Here is a 12,610-nt window from a genome sequence, read left to right as displayed (position 1 = left end):
CATATTTATATGTATAACTGATTCACTTTGTTATGAAGCAGAAACTAACACACCATTGTAAAGCAATTATACTCCAATAAAGATGTTAAAAAAATATGTGAAAGATGAAAAGCAGAGAGGAAGTGCATGGAGAAGGAGCAAGAAGAAGCAGTGAAAAGTGAGGTGGAATAAGAGTGCATATGTACCCAGATGCAGGGAGCACAACGACCCCGGGGCCACAGTGAGGGTGACCACAGCATCAGAGCAGAGTAGGGCCTGTGGGCCACTCCTCAGAAATGGTATGGCTCTTTGCAGCCCCCGCAGTGCCACGCACACACCCCTATTGGGCTGCCAGAAGAAGCCCATCAGCATGATGGACTAGCTACCTCAATGGTTTTCACGGCCTTTGTCTCTGGGTATAACCAGGACAGAGCAGACACTAGAGGAGAGAATGATGGGTCTTGGAAGTGGATGTTTCAAACAGTACTCAGGATGGCCACAGTGGTCCAGAGACGGGCCTCTGTCCTCCTTCCAGGATGACTTGCTGCCCAGCTGAGGGCAGACAGCTCCCTACACGGTCAACTTCAACTTCTTCCTCTGTCCTTTCACAGGTGTTCACCCCTAAAAACCACCTTGCACCCCCAACTCTGAAGACCCCAACAGGTAACGATGGTGAACACAGTCCGGTGTTCAAATTTTCTCCACTTCTAAATAAAAGCCAGTAACGCTATACTTACTTATTCATGCTCACCACCATGTGTAAGTATGACTTGCCTGCCGGGATACCTGCAGATGCCCCGATGCCGCCCCTGGCCTAAGGGATGGTATCCCCAGCACCACAGCCTTGGGGGACAACGCCTAGTCTTCAGGAGATCAGTGCTAATCTGAGATTAGATGAGCCAGTTACCTCCATGCCCTCCTCTCCCTCCAGGTCTGCATTCAGATCCGTGACAAGTAATAAGGACAGTGAGGCTGAGTGTGAGCAAGCGAGGTGGCCGACGATGATGACAGCCCATTTGACAACCTTCAAGGACTCTCCATTGCCCCCGAGTTCCACCTTCCTCCTAGACTCACAGACACGAGCCTGATGGCCTCAATTCCTGCAGCACCTGCCAGGCGGTTGTCCCGCTCAGGCTCAGGGAGGCTGTCTCCAGGCCTGTAGCAAACATTTACTTCCCGGCAACACAGTGTTGGGTGTCGGGAAGCCCCTCTCCCCAGACTCCATGTCCCCCAACAAACATCCTCCATGGTTCTGTCTGTTGGGTCACTTCAATCCAGAGTTCCCACAGTCTGAATACGCCCTGCCTCTGCCATGTTTTCTCAGCTCCTCACCAATCGCCTGCTGTGGTCAGCTCACTCCTGTCCCCCATCATCCCCCAAAACACACCCACTTGTGAGATTCCTGCTTGTCAAGGCCCTCGCCAGGCATCTCCCCAATTCCCTTCTTCCCTGAGGGGCCTGGAATGGGTCCCATTAGGCCTTCCTCCCTCCAGGTGAGCTACGCCTGGAAGTGGGTCTTTCTTCCGTGACTGAAACCCAGGAATGGGAGTGGACTCATGGAGCTTGGAGGTGGGAAGAATCCGATAGGCCAGGTCAAGTCAGAACTTCTGACTTTTCACAAGAAAGAAGCAACAGCATTGAATGCAAAAAGCAGGTGTGGGGCCATGGGTGCGCATAGCTGAGTGCCCTCAGCAGCAGCAGAGTATCCTGGTGTCGTCATGGGTTTGGGGCACAGTCTCTGGTAGGGCCTTTCCAGACTCCCTTCATGATGATTTCCAAAGGACAGATGAAGTTTCACTTTCAAGTCTACCCTGATAACTCCGGCCTGTTCCTCTCTCAGAGCAAAGGACTTGTTTGTTTTAAATGTGGCATAATTAGCACTTTACCATGTGCTATTTATTTTCTATTCTATGTATGTTATTTTCTTTTCCCCAAGGACCTGGTTTGGGTTGGAATGTTGTGCAACCTTTTTTCTTCAAATATTTTTTAGATTCAGGCACCGACCTCCCTCAAATACTCAGCACTTAATTGCTTTGAATAGAGAAATGCTTCCCACAATAACTCACGTGCATCATTTAAGCAAGACAAATCATCTCGTCAGTGGAATTGGGTGTGTTTGCCTGTTGTGTCGCTCCCAATAATTCGAATGCTCCCTTCATGACCTTCAAGCCACCTTGCAGAAGACACGCTGCATGGTGAAGTGGCAAGAGTGAGCAGAAGAATTGACTGTACCATTCAAAACTGGATAAATAGTCCCTGAATAGACAGAAGGTACTTTAGCAAAAGTAATAGGCCTGACATCACACCTTTCCCTTGAATGAAGCTGGTGATTCAAAATGAAGGTAAAACAAGACCTGTTATAAGACTTTGTAAGGACCTTGAGTATAAGGGAAGAAATCATTTTTCAGGGGGAGGGATGTAGGGAAAAGAAACACCTGGTCTTATATTTGGACATAAAATCAGGCACATTTTCTCTGGAGTACGGAGGAAAATGAAGTGAGTACCTTGATCTTGGCTGCCTCCAAGGCTTTTTTGCCGTCCCAGGCCCAGCCTCTCTTTGTGAAATAGTTGACGGTGGCAAACTCGATCAGCGCAGAGAACACAAAAGCATAGCACACGGCTATGAACCAGTCCATGGCCGTCGCATAAGCCACTTTGGGCAGAGAGTTCCGGGCACTGATGCTGAGGGTCGTCATAGTCAGCACCGTGGTCACCCCTGTGGTTGTCAATGACAGGGGTGGGGACAATGGGAACAAGGATCAGCACCAGCACTGGACCCCAGTATAACACCCCTGAGCGTGACAAAGAAAGAAAGGAACTATCACTTTAATCCCCAGCCCAGGTCTCCCTCTCCCTCTACGATTTTCACAGCACAACACATTCATAGCATTTAAAACACTGCTTAGTTTATTTACCTTGTCAATCGTCTCCTTCCTCTAGAACATAAATCGAGGTGGGCAGGGATTTGGGTCTGATTCATACACATACCCTAACTGTGTCCCCATTGTCCTGACCTGACCCTGCTGAGAGCTGGGCTCAACAAGAATGGGTCAGAGGAGTGGGGCATCTTAGTGGCCCCAAGGCAAGTCCAGCTGAGAAGGGCAAGAACGTTCCCACCGCTCTAACGAAGTGCTTCACAAAGACTCACTGTGCACCTTACAAGTCGTGGGCTCCCGAAAACTGATGAGACAGGCTTGCTTTCACATGGACTAACGCAGCCTGCAGACTCTGAGGACCGGAGTGCAACAGAAGCACCACATCTGAATCTGGGTCTTGGCACTTCACTCTGTCTAAGAAGGATCTGGGCCACCTCGATGCTGCCATGCAAGATGCCTGTAGCCATCTGCCTTGTCTTCTGGGGAAATTTGCAGTGACCGTAAAGGAAATCTGGATCCTTGGAAGGGGATGATGAGCCTCTAACGGGCGTCTACTAAGGGCCAGACTCTGATCTAAGCTACATTCTGGATGGGTATCATTATCCCCATTTTGCAAGTGAGGAGCTTAAAGATTTAAAAATAGTAATGTACCCAAATTCGCCAGCTGGCAAATGAGAACCTGTACTGGGACCCAGGTCTGCAGAACCCTTACAGTCCATGAAGTTTCCACATGCTCTGTGTCTTTCTTCTTACTGCAGTTTTGTTTGCAAAAAGGTGCACGTATGTGTATGGGGTGTGGGTGCAACACACCTGTTATGAGTGGAACTGTGCACCCCCCAAATGCATAGGTTGAATTCCTAATCTCCAGAACCTCAGATTTACTTTCCAGACCTTACTTGGAAATATGGTCTTTACAGAAGTAATCAAGTTAAAATGAGGTCATTAGGGTAGGCCTTAATCCAATATGACTGGTATCTCTCTCTCTCACACACATACACAGGGAGAGCAGCACATGAAGACTGGAATTATGCTGCCACAGGCCAAGGAAGTACCAGAAACTGGGAGAGAGGCCAGAAACAGAGCCTTCCCTCACAGCCCTCAGAAGAAATGAACTCTGCTGATTTCGGACTTGTAGCCTCCAGAACTGTGAGACAGTTAATTTCTATTGCTTAAGCACTCAGTATGTGGTACTTTGTTAGGGCAGCCTCAGGAAAGAGCACCAAAAGAGTGTCATGTTGCTGGTGGTCATAGCAGCTTAGTCTTCATTCAGTGTCATCCTTCAGAGGTATTTATATACCCTCACTGAACATGGTACTGTGCATGGAATTAATGCTAAGTGAGAAATCAGTAGTCATCTTTGATTTTTCTTAGAAATCCAGTTAATCATTGTGCTGGAGAGAAGTGTTCTGTGTGTGACCTTGAACAGGCTTCTTCTGTCTCCTTGAGTCCTTTAACATCCTAATGTGCTTTGAGAATCTCTAAGAGGAAGCTGATTGGAATATAGGGCATTCTCCAAACTAAATTTTTTTCCTTTCCCACCTACTAATGCTCCCCTAAAGAGCTGGGGGAGCACTGCCTGGCCACAAGCCAACCTCCACACCTTCCTGAAGCTAAATCAGGTGAGGCAGGTGAAGCTGGGTATGTGGCTCGAGGTAGAGAGATGGTCGGACAGCAGCAATCCTGGGCCCTCACTGGAAATACCGAGGCCCCCCCGCCAGCTTCCTCCACCTACAGGAGCGCTGGCGGGAAATGCAGGGCACACTTTCCTTCTTTGGAAGGGACAGTGCAATAGGAAAAGCTGAGGCGGGAATAGTACTTTACAGTTTAGAAAGATGTGAGCGTCCATTACAACTGACCCACAAAATTACATCTAACATTGATTTTGATGAAATGAGCTTCCACGTAAAAGTCAAACACTTGACCATGTCTGCTGTGCTAAGGTACCTCCTGAGCTGGATCTTGCTAAACTTGATTTATGTCTCAGGGATGTCAGATAATGTTCTAAATTCTTATCATATATATGTATACATATATACATGTATCATACGTATGTATATATATCTCATATATATTATATTTATATATACATAAGATAATATATATTATATTTTATATACATTTAATCTATTACTATCATATCACATGTAACATATTGACTGCCACTTGGGAGTTAATTTTAAAGTGGCATGCACATTTCAAAGAAAACTGCCTAATAACATAGAAAACAGTACTTTATGAGACTTGTGAAAATACCGTAGCAAAATCCCACATAAGACAGATTGCTGGCAATTTCAAACCTCAAAAAAAAAAAAAAAAAAGGCTCCCAGTGAAAGACTTTTCAAAAGGGAAACAGTGATCGAATTGCTCTGAACCCTGGTTCAGAGAGCAGCCCTAAATCTAGTCTTTAACACTGAATTCATAACTAATTGGTCCGTTTGTTTTCCAGGTCACAGAATAGACAGGCAGTACTAGGGACTTTGAGGCTGCTGTCTTTGGGGTGGTTGGAAGCATTCAGAACACAGTCTGCAGGACTGGCTTGGGGATACTCACCAAACACTGTCCTGGCTGGGACTGATTCTCGGTTCAGCCAAAAGGACACTTGCGACAAGATCACAGTCATTATGCAGGGGAGATAGGTCTGGATGACAAAGTACCCGATCTTCCTCTTCAGATGGAAATGAGCTGTCATGATTGTGTATTCACCTGCAAATGAGCAAATTAGAGCAGTCAGCCACTTAAATGAAACCCTACAGTCCTGCCCTGTGGTTCCTGCCCCTGGTCAGAGCCCGGGAGCCTTCCTTCTCTCCACCCTCCCTTTGGACAAGCATTTATTTGTATTGTTTGGGTGAAGGAGAGGCTGAAGGATGCATGGATTTCTTAACGGTCATTTTATAAGTAAGTCTTTTGACCCCCAGCCTCTGAAGAGCCTCTGCTGGTGGATGCTTTGCTGGGGAAAATCAGATTTGCGTGCTTTCCTAATCCCTGGTCACAATCTATGCCACTCTCCACCTGCCCCCCTCACTGCTACTGCCATCGGGATTTCAGGATTTAGCCTCTCCAGTTATAACTCAGGACATCACAGAGCCCTGTCGTGGGCGGAGGGTTTTCTCCTCATTTCCCAGCCAGGGAAGGCTGGAAGGAGTGGGGGGGCGACCACTTCCCCACAGGCTCTGTGCCCCCTCACCCGGCTTGGTGGTGAGAAGCGACAGCCTCAGGAGGCCACGGGTGCTGGCCGCTCTGAACTTCCGCTGGTCCACAGGGAGAGTGAGGGCATTTCCTTGGCGATGCCCCAGTGCATTCTCTGGATCTGCCTGGCTGTGTGGGAGGCGAGTGCAGACCTCCCCTTCATTGCGGAGAACGATGCTGCCCTGATGGTGAACTGGTAAGGAGCCAAGGCAGCTGCGGTGGGAGGGTGTGTTAGACAGAGTCTCCTTTGCTGTGTGAATTTGCATCTCCCTGGGGAGATGGGAAAGATGCTTTGAGAAGTGGAGGCAGAGCTGAGTTGATCTGAGGACAAGAGTTCTTCAGCTGAATTGCAAGAAGTAGATGGTGTGGCCAGGGAGCCTGGTGGAACTGTGAATGTGGGGGGAAGGGCCTGGGGTTTCTGCTAAGGTAGACCCCCGGTGGGGCTATCTGTTCGAGGGTGGTCAGCTGGCTGCATTGGCAGAACGTTGAGACGTTTGAGACTGATAACATAGCTCGGACGGACGCTTGCTGTTGGATTCAAAGCCCAGTGCTCAGTAAGGCCAGCTGTGGATGTATCCCTACGTGCCTTTTCTCACAGCATGAGTTAAGATCATATGTGGCAAACTCTGCCCTCTTACAGAAGAGGAGACCAAAATTCCCTCAGGGCCAAGATGCACCACACCCTCCCCACAGCCCCAGGCAGATGAGAGCAGGTGAGAGGAGGGTAATAGGCTCAGGCCTAGCAGAAGGAGACAGGGACAGAGAGAAGGGGTACAAGATATGCTTAGTAGCAAAGACATCTTTATCATGATCCGATTTTGCTTCTCAATGCTTGAGAAGAGGAAAAATGCTTCTGTTTCTTTGCATTAGGATTTGAAGTTACTCTCCTACTTATAATTCTTTTGTTGTGGTGGTTCTTTTCATTCTATTTTTGAGTTGAGGATAGCAATATAAGATAACGTTCAAAAAAGATCATCTTTTTGGAATGCAAATAGGAGCAGAAACCCATTTATAAATTTTTAAAGAACGACATGAAACGACTCCCAACTGTAGCACCCTCCATTAGCATTGCAATTCTTAACCCCAAACCTCTGCCGTGCCGCCTTTTCACTTGTTCCCATAAAATCAGGTCTGCTTCCTTTTCCCTTGCCTTTAACACGGTAACCACATGGCACAGCAGCCTCCTCTTAGCCCTGCCAGGCCCTTTCCTCAGGATGCCAGCCCACACCAGTGGACGGGCACTGAGTGCCTGTGTGAGAGGAGGCATGCACTGCACGTCCCTGTGCTTCCAGTCAGCTCCAAGGAGTGGTGATGCTGACAGAGTGACGCTGACCAGGGTAACATTTGAGGTTTAGAACTCATGCTGCAAGCAGGACTTACACCATCTCTGTTCCACATTTCTCCTGCCATGAGAAGCCCTGCAGGACCCTCCCCTGCTCACAGCCAAGCTGGTGACCGTGACCTCTAGGGCTGAGCCTCCTGTGGCCAGGAGGTGTCTGAGGACACCCCTTGCAGGTGCAAGAAGGGAACGCATTGTGTTCCTTTGGACACCCTGCCCACTGTGTGTCAGGTGAAGCCGGCTTATGATGCCCTGCGGGCTCAGGCCAGTCCTGTGCCTGCGGGTGTGTCAGCACCTGCTAAGGCCTTGGCTATTTCTATGCTGCCTGGTTGTGCTTTCCCAAATTCAACCCCAGGAAAATCTCTGAAATGTTCAAAGTGGGGAGATAGCAGAACAGGTATTTGCAAAAAGTATTTGCAGGAAGCTCTCTACTTTTCCTGCAGAGGCTGCTGCCCTCGTGTCTCAGTGCTTGGGCAGGACTATGTTATATAAGTAGGTCCATGAGGCCTCCAGCCAGGGCCTGCGGTCACCAGGGCTGCTCACGTGGAGGCAAATGCACCTCAGATTAACGCCTCTCATGACCCTTAATGCCAGGATGCCACAGCTGATGCCTCCACGTGCGGCTGGAGGGAGGGGGCTCGATGTGGAATGCTCCTTGTGGCCAGCACAGCACGACAGGCACGGGTGACTAAGGAGAGTCCTGGGCTCTCCCAGGGTGTGTGCCCTTGAATGGGGGGTGAGGCATACCTGTGCTGGTGCTGATGTTCTCTGTGCCCACTGTCTGCCCCATCAGGTGGTATTGGTTCAGCCTGGAGCCATCTTCTGCCACCACCACCGACTTGGTTGTGCCATTGGTCCAGACATAGACAACTTCAGAATTAGGATATGCATCTGTATGGGGGAGAAAAAAAAAAGTGGTGTAAACATGGAATCATTTGCAGCGTGGCACAACCAAAGATGTTTATAAAAGTAGTAAGAGAGATGATTAGAAAGTCAAAGTTAAATGACCTAAGTACAGGCAGTCAGACCAGGGCAAACAGCACCACAGTTCAGGCCCTTCTCATTTCTAAAGGGCAGAGTGCTCAGAAGCCGGGCCCAGTGCTTCCTACGGGGTATCTTCTCTTCAGGGTGCACTGTCGCACGGGCCTGAGACCACAGGGCCTGGGGCTCTCCCAGCTCTTAGGGCTCCTGTTGTCATTACAAGAGCTCCGTAAGGCTGTAATGCATAGAGTGCCTTGTCAACAGTTCATGAACAGTCAAAGTAAGAACAATGACTCACCCAAGAAGTAATGAATACACACCAAGAAGACAGTTTGGAAACCGGGAGCACTCAAACCAAAACATGGATTGAGGTTCAGGGGTACACTGTTACAAAGCATCTTGTATAGTGGGAAAGTGGTGATGGTTTGTTTATTCTTCACAGTGTTGGTTACAGTATTAGAATTTTCTTAAATGATAGGGAAATGGTCAGTATTTACCTCATATCAACCTTGGGAAACAGTTTAAGTTTGCTTTTGATTCTCAGAGGCATAAGGAAGAAATGACCCAGGTCAAGTTAGCCTTACAAAATAAGCTAAATTAAGCTTTGTTTGCAGGACTAAACTGGTTGTCTGCTCAGGGAATTTTCAAGTCTGGTCTCTGTTTTTGTTTTTAATTAATTAATTAATTAATTATTTTTGGTTGCGTTGGGTCTTCATTGCTGCGTGTGGGCTTTCTCTAGTTGCGGCGAGTGGGGGCTGCTCTTCGTTGCGGTGCGCAGGCTTCTCATTGTGGTGGCTTCTCTTGTTGCAGAGCGTGGGCTTTAGTATGCAGGCTTCCGCCGCATGTGGGATCTTCCCAGACCAGGGACTGAACCCGTGTCCCCTGCATTGGCAGGCAGATTCTTAACCACTGTGCCACCAGGGAATTCCCTCTGTTTGCTTTTGGTTCTAACAACTTGGAGCAGCATCTGACCACATCAGCTATTATAAAGGTCTCTCTTTTCAGAAGGCACTTGTTGCCCTGTTGTCCATGCTGTCCTGGTGGGAGGGTGGTACAGAAGGCAGAAACTTTACCCCTGGTGTCACACCTGTGACTGTTACCTTACATAACAAAAGGCACTGTTCAAAATGGAATTAAAGCTATGGGCTTAAAATCAGGAGATTATCCTAGATGATCCCAGTGGACCATGTATAATCACTGAAGCCCTTAAAAACAGAGAACTTTCTCCAGCTGGGGCCAGAGAGACCCAGCTCAGAGAGATTCGAAGCAGAAAGAAAGGACTCGACTGCCATTGCTGGTTTTGAAGGTGGAGGAAGGGGCCATCAGCCAAGGCATGTGGGCAGCCCATAGAAGGCAAGAATGACTCCCTCAGGTGACAGCCAGCAGAAGACAGGGACCTCAACCTACAACCCATGGAACTGAATCCTGCCAACAGCCTGAGAGAGGCTGGATGTGGATTTGCCCCCAGAGCCTCCAGAAGGGAAAGCAGCCCTGCTGACACCATGATTCTGGCCGTGGGAGACCCAGAGCTAAAACACCAGGCAAATACACTGTATTCTGACCTACAGAACTGTAAGATAATATAAGTTTTTAATTATTGAGATATAATTAACATGTATCATTATATAAGTTTAAAGTGTACAACATCATGATTTTATACATGTATTGATATATATTGCAAAATGATCACTACAATAAGGTTACGTAATAAATGTGTTGCTTCAATTAAATTGCTAAGTTTGTGATAATTTGTCATGGCAGTAGAAAACTGAAACAGGTAGATGGACTGATAAACAGAAGACTCTCTCCCAGAAGAGGGAGACAAATATACATAAGACATGTTACATGTGAGGTGGTAGTAAGTGTTATGGAGAAATATAAGCTATGAAGAGGAAAGAGGTGCTATTTTAAATAAGGTAATCTGGGAAGGCATAAACTTAAGAGACCCAAGGGTTGTGCAGGAGCCTGCCACATGGTTGTCAGAAGGACATGTATCCCAGAAAAGGGCACTGCAGGTGCACATGTCCTGGGGCAAGAGTGTGCCTACAATGCCTGAGGAGAAGGCAGGTGGGCAGTGTGGCTGGACAGGGTAGACAGCAGAGGAAAAGACAAGATAGACGTTGCCCCAAGGCTATTTAAGACCTTTGCCTTTTACTCTGAGCTAGCCAGGAAGGCGGGGGCGGGGATAAGCAAGTAAGTGCCATAGCCTAGTTCATGCTGTAAAAGGACCCATCTGGTTGAGACAGGGGACTAGAATGCAGGGGGGAAAAGAACAGAACAGGAGAGCGCTTAGGGCAATATTAAAATAATTCAGGTGAAAGATGATAGTGGCTGGAAGTGGTAAAAAGAGGAGAAAATAGGGATACATTTTAAAGGAAAGGGTCATCCAATCAGCTAACACATCAGATGTGAGCTGTGAGAGGAAGAGGGTGACCAAACCAGGAATCTGGATGGGTCATTTGCACTCGAGGATGGCAAAGATTCTGGAACCCAGCTTCTGAGGAAAGAGCAGCTTTCAGGTGCTGACATTTCAGAGTTGAGAGGCCTATGAGAGGTCTCCTCTGGATGCTGAGCAGACAGTGGGCCACAGAAGTCAGGAGTTCATGGGAGTGGCCCCTGGTGAGGATGTGACTTCTTGAGGCATCGGCACACAGATGTCACTTGAAGCAGGGGCTGGTGACAGGGTCACCTGCAGAGTGAATGCTGGTGGAGGGGAGGACGCTGCAGGGCCTAGACGTTGGGAAGGTGAGGAGGGAGCTGCAGAGCCACTGGCGCAGCGGCCACTGCAGTGGGAGGACATGGGGAGTGTGCTTCCCAGGGGCTTGTGTCACAGGCTTCACAGGACACCCGAGAAGCGGCCTCAGGGCCTCATGGCATCTGTTCACCTCAGCAACAGCACCTCCAGAGGAGCAGTTGGCTTTAAGGAACAGGGGAGCTCAAGTGTTCCCCATGGCTCTTGAGGGCCCTGAAGGTAAACCCGCACACCCGCTCTGTAGTACAAACCTGTGCCTCTTCCCAGCTGCCACACACAGCACCCAATGCCTTCTGGACAAGGCTGTGTGCTTGGCTCGCAGCCTGATGCCAACTCCAGATGGAACAGAACCCGTGCACCCTCTAGGGAGGCCTCTGCAGACGTCTCAGGAGATGGGATGGGCTGGCAGGGAAGGCATCCCTAAGCAGGACAACAGGCTCCAGGACTCCACCAGTCAGGGCTGGTGCCTGGCACTGCGAATGAGCTCCTGGTGTGGCCATTGCTGGGGCAGACAAGCAGGACTACATGCGTGATCAGAGGTCTCCACAGAAGGAGCCAGAAGAGGTCATGTTAGTAATGAGCAGTGCTCCCACTAAGTGTGGGAGTTTCTTTGCTAGTGCATGTCACTTCCTTATTCTTGCTTTATGTGCAAAAGAGTATACGTAACACTTGGAAAATAATAAAACAAGCATGTATGTAGCAAACACTGAGCTTAACACAGAGGAAAACATCAGAACCTTCTAGGCCCTCCGCGCACGACTCACCAAAGGCTCACTTACTCCCCACAGGTGGTATTCTGAACTTTATGATAATCATTGCATTGTTTGCTTTGTAGTTGTACCTTCTGGGCAGACATCACTAAACAAAGGGCCTTTTTTTGCCTTGCCTATGTTTTCTTTGTGAAATTTGTTTTGTGTTTTTTACCCATTTGATTCATGTTTTCAAATATATTCTGATATACATATTTTTTTGGCTCCATGTGTTGCAAATGTCTTCTTCAAGTTTGTGGCTATTTCACTTTGCTCATTTTTTAAAAATTTTTTTGATAAATGGTATGTTAAGTTAGTCAAATTTATCAACCTTTTAATCTTTCTGCATCTTATTTCGGAGGGCTTCCTGATGTTACACATGTAGTATCAAAGCTGGAATGCTCCATCTTTAACCATTAGGGCCTTGATCACAGAGAGTTGACTTCTGTATATATTTTCCTACATAAGCATCCAATCAGATCTTCTCCATGTGGTTTTCGGTGCTGCCACTGAAATCATTAAGCCGTCCCTCCCACCCACGTACTTGCAGGGCCTGTTCTGACAAGTAAGATCTCCCTCAGGCATGGGTTCTCTCTTGCGGGATTCTCTGTTCTGCTCCTTTTTTCTACCCCAGTTTCAATCTCCCCTGTTCTAACTACGCAGACTTTAGAATTCTAGACAAGAACAGCTGGAAGCGTGAGGTGCCCCCTTTTCTTCTTCATGGGGCCCTGGCTGTTCTTGGTCCTCT

At 48.1% G+C, this 12,610-nt stretch overlaps 1 protein-coding gene across 1 annotated transcript in view; it reads right to left on the bottom strand.

Annotated features, from left to right (window-relative positions):
• GABRA5 (gamma-aminobutyric acid type A receptor subunit alpha5) overlaps positions 1-12,610 on the bottom strand; it is a 94,908-nt gene that overhangs the window by 13,181 nt on the left and 69,117 nt on the right. The window contains exons 6-8 of the mRNA XM_024114980.3: positions 8,128-8,271; positions 5,406-5,558; positions 2,484-2,695 (exon numbers count right to left, since the gene is read on the bottom strand). Coding sequence (XP_023970748.1) covers positions 2,484-2,695; positions 5,406-5,558; positions 8,128-8,271 — 509 coding nt within the window. The remainder of the gene's footprint in view (positions 1-2,483; positions 2,696-5,405; positions 5,559-8,127; positions 8,272-12,610) is intronic.

Source organism: Physeter macrocephalus, chromosome 11 (assembly GCF_002837175.3).
Source record: "Physeter macrocephalus isolate SW-GA chromosome 11, ASM283717v5, whole genome shotgun sequence".
In the NCBI taxonomy this organism is placed as follows: Eukaryota; Metazoa; Chordata; class Mammalia; order Artiodactyla; family Physeteridae; genus Physeter; species Physeter macrocephalus.
The sequence above is the reverse complement of the archived record's forward strand: the minus strand, read 5'-3'. Positions and strand labels throughout refer to the sequence as shown.